The following is a 12,433-nucleotide window of genomic DNA, read 5'->3' as shown; positions in this document are numbered from 1 at the left end:
TAACACAACAACCTGAACAAAATAGCAACTCCACAGTTTTCAATACTGTTCAAGAATAAGTTTCATTCATATCTTCTAAAAGTGCTCATGTTTTTACTGCATCACTTTGTCTGGTAAGGTTTTTGAAAATCCACGTTCACATTATTTTCATAGACTACTTTTTCTATAGACTGCTTCCAGTCCTACATGCTAATTTCAACATTATTAGTTATAATTCCACTTCAGCCATACGTCCCTCAAGGCAGAAGCTATTTCCTACATGCTTTTTATTATCAACTTTAAAAAGTAAACAAAAACATACCTGAAGAGCATAGTTTTTTGAGATTCTCTCCACCATGTAAGGAACAGTAGTTTGAAAGATTTCTTTAAAAGTTAAAGGGTTCATCATTGTAAACACACCAGCAAAATGCTCCAGAACTTCCTTTTCCTCTTTCATCCTGACTGTCTGACAGTTTGCTACTCGAACATATGTCTGTCCATTTCCTGCTATTTGAACCTAAATACAGCAATTGAGAAAACACATATACTAGTTACAGAATTTGAGTAACTTTCCCCCCCCCGTTATTCTTAAAAGTCTTTTGGTAAAAAAACCTTAGATTTAACAGGTTTCACATGCAAGCCCCATACAATTAGAAGTTGGGCAAAAGAGCCAATCATGACAAAAATATTAAAATAGAGCTTTTTCAGCACAGATTTTAAAACTGTGACATTAGGAGTGGAAAAAGATGAGAGCAGGAGATATCAGTGCATTTGTAAAGCTACTTAATACCCAATCACACACATTTACATTTCATCAGTACTGTGTGTAACTGCAGAAGATTAACACAGACATGTGAATGCTTGGACTGATAGCTAAACTATCTGTTTCAAGAAAAGATTTAATCCACTATGTGAAAGAACTATTTTTAGTCTGACCTGCCTGCACAAACACAGACAATAATGGTTGTTAAGAAAACAATCTAGTCCTTGCAAGTGGTACTTTGAAATTCGGAGAATTTCTCAATATCCTTGGTGAAGACTTACTGAAAAAATACTACATGTGAAATTTGTCTTTCAGCTGACAAGTAAATCCTTATTAAAAGATCTAACACAAAATCAACTGTATAAATCAAAGTGTGATGTGGGCAGGTTACATACCTGATAAATATCCAAAGCTTGCATTGCATATTTTACCAGTTTTATATAGATTTGTGTCTCCTTAGGTTGCAACTGTTTATTGGGAATGAATTGTGCTTCTGAAAGAAGAATAAGATAGTAGTTAGCCATTAAAAATACTATTTGCTTTCATGCTAGAGAGTTTTAACTGTAGAATTATGAAAGATAAATATAATTAAATATTAGGCAGCTTTACCCCCAGGAGCTTTGCAGGACGTGATGCCCCACGTGATTGTCTTGACACCACAGACCAAAGTTTTCACCAGGCTCCGGCAATCCGTGACCTGGAATGTCTGTTTATCTTCTTTTTCCTTCTCCCCTGGTTTTTCTAATACAGGTACTGGTGTAGGGGCCACTGGAGTGGCTGGGGCAGGAGATGGAACAGGAACAGGGGCTGCATTTGCTGCTGTTGGTACCCCGGGTAACGCGGCTTCGGCAGCGCCGAGCTCAGACTGGGGCTTGCACTTCTTAAAAATCACAGACAGCTGGTACCGGGCTATAGTGTGGAACTTCAGAACAAAGACCTAAGGCACAAAGAGGAAAAGCAAATGAAAGAGTAAGGGAGAGGGAAGGAAAAAGAAAATGTTTACTCCTCAAAAATCAATCTAAATTTAAAAATACTAATACTGCAAGTCAGCATATCGAGATCAATAAAACAACTATTTCTGAAGTCATTCAAATGAAGCAAACATAAGTAGTTTGCTTAGTTTAAACAAATGGTGCATTCCCCATTTATAAGAAAAAAAAAAAAAAGATCAGTAGGTCTTCAAAGTGAAGATATTTCAAATTTTACACATTTTTTTGTGTAACACATTTGTGTTGTGCTATACCAAGGACCTGTGAGAAAATCCTCTTTCAGGTTTAAAAAAAAAAACAACACACCAAAAAGAACTCACACATAACCGGAAGGTATTAAAAAATACCAGTCTTATATGCTATTAAGCAGGGAAAAAAGGTTACAACTACAATTTAAAATAAAATAATAATAATAAAAAAAAAAACAGCAGTTAAGCTACCATAAAACAGACATTCAGATATTCAGTTTCCTGCTTTGAAACAAGTCACTGGATGAAGCTGATTTCACAAAGTATCTCCACTACACTTGAGATATTATCTGAGCTGCACAGCATTCTAAAAAACCCTTCTCTGAAGCACTTAAGTGAAATACAGTCCACAGGCTGTTTCTACACATCCTCATTTCTGAAGAAAGGAGAAATTAAAATGTGATTGACAAGGTACTATAAAATAGGATATTCAACTTATTATGAAAAGCTTCAAACAAATCAATACCTCCAGCATTCTCATAAGAATATCTCTACCATTTCCATTTTCCTGTTCACTTTTAGACCTGATACAGTCTACCAAATTTAGCAGAAGCTTGCAAGACATGGTCTGGATACTGCTGGGCAAGGACTCATCATCGATGTTCTTGGCAAACAACTGGACAGCAAGAGAGAGGTCATTGAGTGGCAAATGCTGCCGGACATGATGAACCAGGTCTGCCAGAGTGCTGTAAGCCAGGGGTCTGTCAGTAAAAACAGCAAAGGAAGAACACACGTTGAGTACAGTTAAAATTGTTGTTAACTGGACTTAACAGATAGTTCCTGCCTGGAGTTACTTCCAAATTTCTAAATGTAAATTTTCTATTTTCACATGCAAACCCGGAGTTCACAAGGCTTTTTCGGTTACACAAGAGAATTATGACCTGTGCAATCCACCCAAAGATGCAGCAATCTGTCCCACAACACTGCTGTTACCTCTCTGATCTTTCTTCCCCCCCCTGCAGAACATCCCAGTACATATTTTCATACAGTTCAGAGCAAATTAGCACATTTTAAGCCACGTTCTGAGCAGTATTGGTGAGCTGTTTCACAATTAATCACTGTTGATTCATTATTCCCAAAGCAGTTATGAAAACTGTTAAATTTTAAAAATCATTTGCTTTTAACCACCAGGTTAAGCATCTAGTACAGCAAATACTTCAAAATCTAATACATGTTGTCAATAAGGTACACTTGATACTTAAGCAAGAGGAAATAATTCTCCTAGTTCATGTACTTTATTATGGTCAGCAAGCTCACCTAAAATCTAGACTATTGAAGACACAGAAAGTAAGTATTGTGAACTTTTTCAATTGCAAATGAGTAAGTTTTAAGGTACTTATTGATAAAACAGTTTAAATCTCATTCAGATTTTACACTGGACATAAGATTAAAGGTGTTTCATGAAATACTGGCAGATATTGAGTTGATTCCACTGTGACCACTGTTTTGCCTCTGCTCTGCCACTTAAAAAAATGAAATCATTTTCATTCACCCATTTATCTCATTCTGCCCTACACTCACCCTACCATGCTAAAGTATTAAACAACAGCCTCTCTTTACAGCAGCACAAGTCCTGCCAATAAAACAATCTAATAAAATTAGTTCTTTGAAGCAAAGATTTAGGACCCTATACAGACATTCCTGTAAATATTAATAACTTCAAAAGTAACCACCCCTGCCAGGCACTTAAATAGCTTTTCTAAACTCTGTCCTACCTTAGTGTCTCTCTGGCAGTGTATCCAGAGCCAATAAGGAGAGATTCATCAAACAGCTTGTCCATAGATGGAATAAATTCTATCATTTAAAAAACAGAGAGAAAAATGAAAATGCTCTACGTAATGATTGGCAAAGAAAATAATCAAAATAAGATAGTTAAGCATTACACCACTCAACTTAGGTATTCAAACCTAAGTCAGGAAGTGGGTTTATTACAAAATTAATTCCTGAAGCTTATAAAAAGTCATGTTATTAAGGAGAGGCTGAAAAATGTAGAACAAATAAGCCAATTTCTTTAGAAAAATAGCAAAGGAACAGCTTTCCATGTGACCACAATAGTAAATTCCAGGACTAGGAAACAAGCTTAGCTTTTTCTTTTGGCAATCTAACAAGATTTGAGACATTGCACTACCCCAGAACTGCTGTTAGCAGAAGGAAAAGGAAGGGGACCACACAGTCAAGCAAGTACACTCATCTCCAGTTGTGCAATTCTGCCAGAACAGGACATGTCCACCAAACCTAGTTACTTCAGGCAGACCAAAAATGCTAGAGACAAATACTGTGAGCAAACATATGGTATGAGCTTTTGACAGAACTACTTCCATTCAGGTTAACAAATTAGTACTGTAAAATATCCATACAGTTGTAGGCACAGTTACAAACCACCACAAATTTGTATCATCACATGGTGATTATGTGGAAAGCTAGAGAAGCCAGTTGGTCAGTCTGCCACCTTATTCAGATGACTTCATTTTTTAAGGAAAAAGAAAAAAACGCAGAACAAAAATCACACCTACACCCAAAACAATCAGAAGTATGTCACAGCCCAAAACAAATAAGCAATCTGCCTCTTGAATACACAGAAATAGCTGAAATCTTCCCAGTTTACAGGTACATTTATAGGAAGTTCTACATACGGCTCCTCAGGTCTGTTGTCAGGATGTGTTTAGCAGCAATCAGAAGCTCCTTCCGGAGATGGGCTGTTTCAGCTGGACAATTGGAGAGCAACTGCAACATTCCTTTGACCATTTGCTGAGAATATTTAGTCACTAATTCCTACAACAAAAAAATAACACGAGTACAACAACTACTATGACATTCTGTTCTTGTTTTACATTTGCAAAATAACGTGCAAATAAAATTCATTTGTTGCTCTTTAAAAAGTCTACTTCTAAAACCAAAATACAATAGTCATTCCCTAAATGCCCAGGGAGGGGGAATGGAGCATTTTCACTTTGCATTCACATGAGGATGCTTCTGAGAGGATAACCAAGTACAGCCCTACCTTCAAATTTGTTACACAAATGCTCCTCTCTCCAGTCCCTGATGCACTGCAGTCATGCTGGTCACTTGCCTGCCATAAAGCAACTAGAAATCTGTTGCATTAAGTAACAAAGCAATAAAAATTCATCCTACCTGGTAAATTCGGATGATATAAGCCAGAAAAGACAATGTTTTAATCTGAGCAGCGATGAGATCAGCATACAATTCCTTGTTGTAAAGTTTGTGTTGCCTGAAAGTAAATTGAACAGTGGTTACGATTTTGTTCCTCCTCTTTTAATACCTTCACTCAACAAATTCCCCAAAGTTTCTAATTACATCATCTTCTAGTGAGGCTCTTGTTTCATAAGGGAATAAAATCACCACGGGAGAGCCTATTTTCAACAAGCCCTCTGTCATTCACATTCCCAGCAGCACCGTGTGCTCCGAGCAGAAATGCACAGCCCTGAGGTAGCCACACAATTTTCAACTTCCTACAGAAAGCCAAGCCAATACAAAGCATCAAATATTTGGCTCCTTTCCCCTAACTGGGGCAATTTTTTTTCTCCAAGCAATACTCCCTCCCACAGACTTGTCTGTCTCTCTCAAGTTTCAACCACTTATTCACCACGGATTTTATCAGAGGCATATAAGGGAAATATTCAGATTTGCTAATTACTTCTTCTAAAGGACTTGGACTATTTTTAGTCAGATAACTGTTGCTACTTTTGAGATTAAAAGCAGTAAGACTATAAGCAAAAATCACAAAATATAAAACAACAAAATTTCAGGGCCTACTGAATGGCAGGTTTAAGTTGTTTATCCCAAACATCATCAAAATACTTTCAAAATGTTCTTACCTTGCTTGAGCAGAAACTTGTATTATAATAGTGTTCATAATCAAGGGCACAAATTCAGCTACTACATTATGAATGTTCAGCTTGTAGAGCTTAAAAAAAAAATAAAGTATTATTAGAGAAATTTACAAGTCACACTTGCAGTCAACTTATTTGAGAACTAATCAGAAAAAATTAAAACATCTCAGCAGCTTATTTTTAGATGATACTTTAATCTCAAAAATACATTACATTCATTTTTACTAACATGTGAGCCAGCAGAAGTTAGATAAACCATTCAGAAATAGGAAGTATTTACATACAAAATACTGCAGTATACTAACCTGATACATGAGAACAACAATAATAGGTAGCTCAGCCAAGACCTTCAGCGATAAAGATCCTCTGGGAATTATTGAATGCTGGAAGAAAGAATAGATGCTTTATAAACAGCTTAACTATTAATTCAAAAAAGTATTTAAAATACACTTTTACAAAAACTGCTCATTTTAATAGCACTACACTTGGCAATACTAACATTTAAAAAGCACAAAATCATTTGGCATTATATTAAATAAAAATCTTGTCATTACAGCTGCAGAGAAAATACCTGAAAAGTGTCAATCAGCTTCTGAGGATAAATTTTTATAAGAAAAACAAGCAAAAAGAGTCTATTATTTTTACCTGGCCTTCTAATTTGTGGTATTGTGATACAGACAGTCTCCCAGGCAAGGAGCAGTTGGAATACTCACTGTTCTGGTCTCGCTGTCCTCTCGCTCAGGGTTTACTTTCACCACGATGGTTGTGATCATGCCAACCATCTCAGGGGTGGGAACAGTGTTCTCTGGAATCACCTGAGGATTCTCAAAATACCGATTCTACAAGCAAAGAGCAGAAGAAAAACATAATAATGCTACTACTAGTCAAAAGGCCTTTTATCCCCTTAGAACTGCCCCATAGAATTTTTCCCCAGAGCAGTTTTTTCCTCTCCGTGTGTGATGCTCCAGCTGCAGGGTCTGTCAGGGCCGGACACACAACCTGAGACCTCCCCCACCACAGAGAGCAGCGGAAAGGCAACCCCACCCACGGGGGTTCTTTGCTACACAAAAACACCCAAACAGTTACTCTGTATCAGGGAGGAAGCTCAGACATCCACCTCCCTCCCTTCCCCCAGAAAAAGACACATTTGGCTACATGGAAACAACTGTAGCCACAGCACTGGCGCTTTAGTGTCTTACTAAAGTTCGCCTCTATTTTCTCTGTGCTAGAACAGAAGGGTCTCCAAATCAAAAATCTAAATGCCTCCATTTTTAGACATATTTTTCATAAATATAGCCACTAAAACTGCATTTAATTTGGATCACTAGATACAAAAATAATTATGAGATAAAATAAAGAAATAAAAACTAGTTTTCTGACTGTAGCAAGGGCAATTTAAGAAATAAAAAGCTTACCACTACTTTTGGAAGTTCCTTGTAAATCTGTTTCACAAAGTCCAAGAAATGATGGATCTAGGAAGGAAGAAGTCAGTTTACCATAAATAAATTTTAAAAAACCCCCACCATATTAGAACCTCTGTATTTACAGTACAATTACATAAAATCTCTACTCAACAGTACAGCATATTTTTCATGATAATTGAAAATAATCTGAAAGTGTCCTCCTATTTCCTTCTGTTATGTCAATAGTAATTCGAATTTCACTTGGAAAGACTCCAATCCACCTACCATCTCAACATAGTTCCAAACACAGTGTTATTAGAAATAATTACTATGAAACAACTAAGTCTTCACAGGAAAAGACCATGGAAAAAAGGCAACTTTTAAATACTCCTTGACGAGTTACAGGAGAAAAGAAGGGGATAGGGAGAAGACAATCATAACATTCCTGTTCCAGGATTTTCCCTTCACAAACCAAAAAGGTATCAGTTCTCTTCCTTTGTATGGGAATTCTATTCCTTAGTCTGATCATATTGTCCATAAGCCCTTGAAGCAAGGACAACTAGACCTTAAGAGTTTGGTTTTAATCAGGGTTGGTAGCACTATGCAATCCTTTTACAAATTACTTAATGGTTAAAAAAAAAATTAAATACATGGTTTCCATAACAGGTCAGGCAACATAAAAGGACAGCAGGAAAACAAATCAACCAACCCACTAGAAGAAAACAGCAATTCTGAAGAGCATGGCAGTAAGTTCTATAGCACATAAAAAGATTTATGACCTACTTCTTGAGTGACTGGTGGTCGGAACTGTTTGTGCAATTCAATAATTATTCTTAAGCAAATCAGTACATTTTCTTCATTCTCCGTCTGAAAAAAAGAATCTTTAGTGAGTTCACTGCTAAATTCTTCAACTACTCTGTAAGTACTTCAAAACCCTACAAATTATATTCTTCTCAATAATCTAAAGTGCTCCATTAATATGAATTTGCATGAGCAAGATGCCTTTCCTTTGATACCTTGTAGTCCTAGAGTGGCTAAAATTAAATCCAACCCTATGGGAACAAAACCCAGAACTTTCAACCACTCTGTACCATCAGACCTGTTCCTAGTGCCCCTCAGACAGAGAGACCCATGTGGGGTTATTTAAACACCTCTGCCTAGAGTAGGCTCTTTTCTGGGAGCTTCAAATGCCAGTGTTTTCAATTCCAAGAAAGAAAACAAACTCTCTAGAATAAGCTCTCTGCCAAGAAATCTTGTCCAGCATGAGAACAGTTCCCTGCATTTGTAAAATCCACATTTTCAAAGGGCAGAACAGAACATGCAGAAAATCTGTTTGTGTTAAGAGATGACATGGGTGAAGCCTAAATAGAATGCCCTTCCACTCCTGATCCAGTAGCACAACTATTGAAAATTCTACTCCCAGCAAATTTTGGATATGAAGAAAGTAGAGGAAAATACTTCTGAAAATTTGAAACAGTTTTAAAAGGGAAAAAAGTACCTCTAGAAATCTAAACATCACAGACAGGATATTTTTGGTATGAAGACGAAGATGTTCATTTGTTGGTATTCTGTGAATTATTTCAAGCACAAGCTTTCGGAGTTGCTGTAAAAAAAAAAAAAAACAAAGATATGACAGAACTTTTTTAAAAGCCCTCAAAACCCAACAAGGGGTTACAACATCTTTTTCAGCTTAAGACTTCTGCATGTTTAAATAGAAAAAAAAAGCCATTTTATTTCATGTAGATACAGGCTTATATACAAGCACATAATGCTTCCTACACATATGTGAATTAAGGGAAATTTAACAAATTTACAGTTGAAAAATGAAAGTTTTCAAACTTTTTTTAAGGAATGCAATTTAAAGTATTTAATGACAAAGATTCAACTTTTGCCTTTCATTCCTAACCCTCAGTAAAGTCAGTAATTTGTAACATAACAGTGTAGAGTATTTCTGCAAGAAAGCCAATCCTGTCACACCTAATTTTTCCTTATTTTTCATAGAAGCCCAGATTTGCCAAGTTTATCTGTAACTTACTTAGAAACTGGACTTTTTCAATTTCACTCCAAATGACAGATCTATTTTTAACAAGCCTATACATAAATCAGTTCATTAGGTTAATCAAGGACTTCAGTGCAAAAAGACAAGAGATGCTCCAAACAGTCTACCTGTGCTGGCTTCTCCTGCAGAAACTGAACTTCTCCATCCTGTAGAAAGGTGAGAAACCGAGGGATGATGTGTTCCAGGAACGTAGAATATTGAGGGGATGATGTCACATTCTAATTAAGAACAAAAAATTGAGAGGTATATAACAGACATTACACAGATTAGATTTAGTTACATTCTGCTGAGGCACTACAGAGCACTACCAGTGAAGCAAGCAAAGGGGAATACAAATTAATTCCTTTACTCTCTATGAAGAAACCATGAAGAAAAAAAACTCATGCTCAAACAAAAAATTTTTAAGAAACAAGAATCAAATCTATCAAATGTTTTCATCCAGAAATTGGTTTAGAAGAGCCATATGCTCTGCTAGCCCAGAACAACATTCCAACAGCCAGCCCAACTGGCACTGCCACGTAGGTAGTACTGTGGGGAAGCACCTCAGTTTTAAACCTCACCTCAAGAAGTCCTCCAGAATCATCAATCCATGTTCAGTTCTACATCCAAATCAATAATGCACCCAACAGAATTTGAACATGAATTTCAGAATGGCCACATAATAACTAAGTATTCACCTAGAGTATAATTTCTGCTAACACAAGGTTAACTTGAGTCCCACATTTTCTCTGCTGCATCTCTCACTTCTATACTATGGAACTACTCAGAGGAATCACAAGGGCCTCTGTTTCACAAGGGCACAATACACATTTGAACCAAATAAAGGAAAGCATTAAATACAGAGATTTCCATTCAAAAAATGGAAGAAAAATCTCTGACTTCACTTTTATTTAAATGCTTACTGAATAAAGACTAGGGAATGAAAGCTCTGTAAGTTCAAATGTAATTCCTTCAACAACCTGCCTAATTCCTAAATACAAACCTAACATCAATGACCTGTAACTGTTTAAATTATAAGTCACAAGATACTAACATTAATCTTTCAACCACATAAAACCAGAAATCAAGCCAATATACACTAAGCACATGAAAGGCTGCCACTGCAGAAGACTGGGGTTTTTTTGTTGGGGTTTTGTTGTTTGGGCTTTTTTTGTTTTTATTTACCTCAAAATTCTCACTGACTTCTTGCATCATTTTCAATTTGGTTTCATCAGCTGAAAATGGAAATTGAAGCAAAAAAATGTAAATGTAAAACTAGATCATGAAGGAAAACACCAGGCTCATTGATCAAAGAAGCAATCAGATCTTATCAGTTTAGCTATCATCGCCCAATCATAAGGCACACCATTCTCTCAGCCACCACACAACTACACACGCACTCAACTCACTCACTTTGGCTCATGCAAGTATTGCTCATCACTTTGCTTCTTCAAAAATCAAAACTCAAACAAAATTCAAAGTGAATTTGACATTGATCTACTACCTGAACAGTACTGCAACATTTGTGAAACAAACTACTGAAAAACTGTAATTTTCAATAAGAAAAAACTCTCTTACGTGTATTGACATCTGTAAGAGCAGCCACAAACTGAAGGTATTTTTTCATCAAAGTGGTTTGGTCCACCACCGTAGGCCCTTGTGCTGAAACAAATGCCATCTTGAAGGAGGAAAGGTCAGCTTTCAGTACCTAAAATCAACACACCTACAAAAGAATAAAGAAGTATTTGTTAGTTTATATGGCTGGTTAACAGCCCGCTATCAGATCACTACATCCATTTTTCTGACCTATTGAGGGGGACCACCTTTTCCATAAACCACAGCTGTCACGTTTACTTAAGCTTACAAATACAATGCCAAGCATGAACAGCACTCACTGCAACAGGAACGCACTAACAGATGCAAGTGGTTATTGGGCTCTTCCCCAAAGATCCAAGCGTTTTGCTTGGTTCCGTCTCTCCCAGCAGCAGGCTCCAGGCTCGGGAATGCTCCCAACACCGCACACCTGTTATCCTGTCACCCAGGATCCCAAACTTACAGCTCCCCTCGGACACACCTCGGCGGGACTCACTCCCAGCGGTACCCAAAGTTGTCCACGAGCTGCCTTTCTCGCTTGTAAAGAAACCTAAAACCACGTTCATCTTGAGAGACCGGCGGCCTCCCCGCTGCCCTGGGCGGTTTCTGTCCGCGCTCCTCACGGCCTCCATGGCCGGGGGCGCCCCCAAACGCCCCCCGGGACGCCCCTCACCTTCCCCGCCGCAGCGCTGCTCGCACCGGCTCCTCCCCGCGGCCAGGGCGCCATCACGCCGGCCCCATCTCCGCCCTGCGAACAGGGGCACCCGTGAGCGGCCGCGCCGGCGCCTCCCCCGCCCCTCAGCGCTGCCGGTGCCGCGCTCGGCTCGAGGCCTCCGGCGGCGGTGCCGGCGGCGCTCCAGCCGCTTCCTCCTGCCCCCGCCGCGCCGGTCCCGCCCCGCCGGCAGCGCCGCACCGGCCTCGCCCCACACCGCTCCGCTCCACCCCGGCTCGGGCCCCACCGGGGCACTGCCCCCGCTCTCCTCACCCCGCGACTCCCGGGCCCGGCTCGGCCGCGGCGCCCCGGGTCCCTCCTTTGTTGCTGCCGGAGGCTGCCGGCAGCGCATGGGCGCGACGGAAGCGCCCGCGCTCAGTTCCGGCCGCCTCCTCCGGTGCCGCCTCCCGCTCCTCTCGCGGGGCGGAGGCCGGGGCGGAGGCGGGCGCGGAGCTCCGCGGTACCGCCCGGTCCCTTCACTGGCCTGGGTGCCACCCCTGCCTTGAGCCGCCCCAGCCCGGCGCTGCCTGAGGCGAGCCCCGCCCGCCCCCTCGGCCCCGGTAACAGCGGGCGAGAGTTACCGAGGCAGACGCGGCCGCTGCCGGTCCCTCCGGCCTGCACGGCTCGACCCGGCCCGCCGGGGCCCCAGGAGAGCGGCGGCAGGGCCGGAATCCAAGCAAAGGGGGCTGATCCGCCAGGAGAAACAAAACCGCAACCAGGAGTGACAAAGGGCTTCGAATGAGGAGTTTAAAGAAAAAATATTAAATAAATTAATTTTAAAATCCCACAGCCCACTGCGGGTCTCTGGCTCTGGCTCCCTGCGGCAGCGCGCCCGTCACGGGCCCTCCGGGGCGCTG

At 40.0% G+C, this 12,433-nt stretch overlaps 1 protein-coding gene across 7 annotated transcripts in view; it reads right to left on the bottom strand.

Annotated features, from left to right (window-relative positions):
- TRRAP (transformation/transcription domain associated protein) overlaps window positions 1-12,299 on the bottom strand; it is a 74,599-nt gene extending 62,300 nt beyond the window's left edge. For 4 of the 7 annotated variants that reach the window (XM_064673033.1, XM_064673037.1, XM_064673038.1 and 1 more), the window contains exons 1-18: window positions 11,850-11,935; window positions 11,538-11,612; window positions 10,850-10,994; window positions 10,457-10,506; window positions 9,400-9,510; window positions 8,732-8,836; window positions 8,017-8,100; window positions 7,246-7,302; window positions 6,544-6,669; window positions 6,136-6,213; window positions 5,816-5,904; window positions 5,112-5,208; window positions 4,613-4,751; window positions 3,695-3,773; window positions 2,446-2,680; window positions 1,352-1,679; window positions 1,138-1,235; window positions 302-496 (exon numbers count right to left, since the gene is read on the bottom strand). In XM_064673033.1, the coding sequence (XP_064529103.1) occupies window positions 302-496; window positions 1,138-1,235; window positions 1,352-1,679; window positions 2,446-2,680; window positions 3,695-3,773; window positions 4,613-4,751; window positions 5,112-5,208; window positions 5,816-5,904; window positions 6,136-6,213; window positions 6,544-6,669; window positions 7,246-7,302; window positions 8,017-8,100; window positions 8,732-8,836; window positions 9,400-9,510; window positions 10,457-10,506; window positions 10,850-10,949 (1,971 nt within the window). In that variant the 5' untranslated portion in view covers window positions 10,950-10,994; window positions 11,538-11,612; window positions 11,850-11,935. Of the gene's footprint in view, window positions 1-301; window positions 497-1,137; window positions 1,236-1,351; window positions 1,680-2,445; window positions 2,681-3,694; window positions 3,774-4,612; window positions 4,752-5,111; window positions 5,209-5,815; window positions 5,905-6,135; window positions 6,214-6,543; window positions 6,670-7,245; window positions 7,303-8,016; window positions 8,101-8,731; window positions 8,837-9,399; window positions 9,511-10,456; window positions 10,507-10,849; window positions 10,995-11,537; window positions 11,613-11,849; window positions 11,943-12,157 lie in introns of those variants that run through there. The other 3 variants (XM_064673034.1, XM_064673036.1, XM_064673035.1) reach the window with 3 other exon arrangements.
- Window positions 12,300-12,433: the final 134 nt, after the last annotated feature.

The sequence above is a fragment of the Pseudopipra pipra genome, chromosome 16, assembly GCF_036250125.1.
Source record: "Pseudopipra pipra isolate bDixPip1 chromosome 16, bDixPip1.hap1, whole genome shotgun sequence".
NCBI lineage: Eukaryota > Metazoa > Chordata > Aves > Passeriformes > Pipridae > Pseudopipra > Pseudopipra pipra.
Note: the sequence above shows the minus strand (reverse complement) of the source record. Positions and strands in the feature narration are given on the sequence as shown.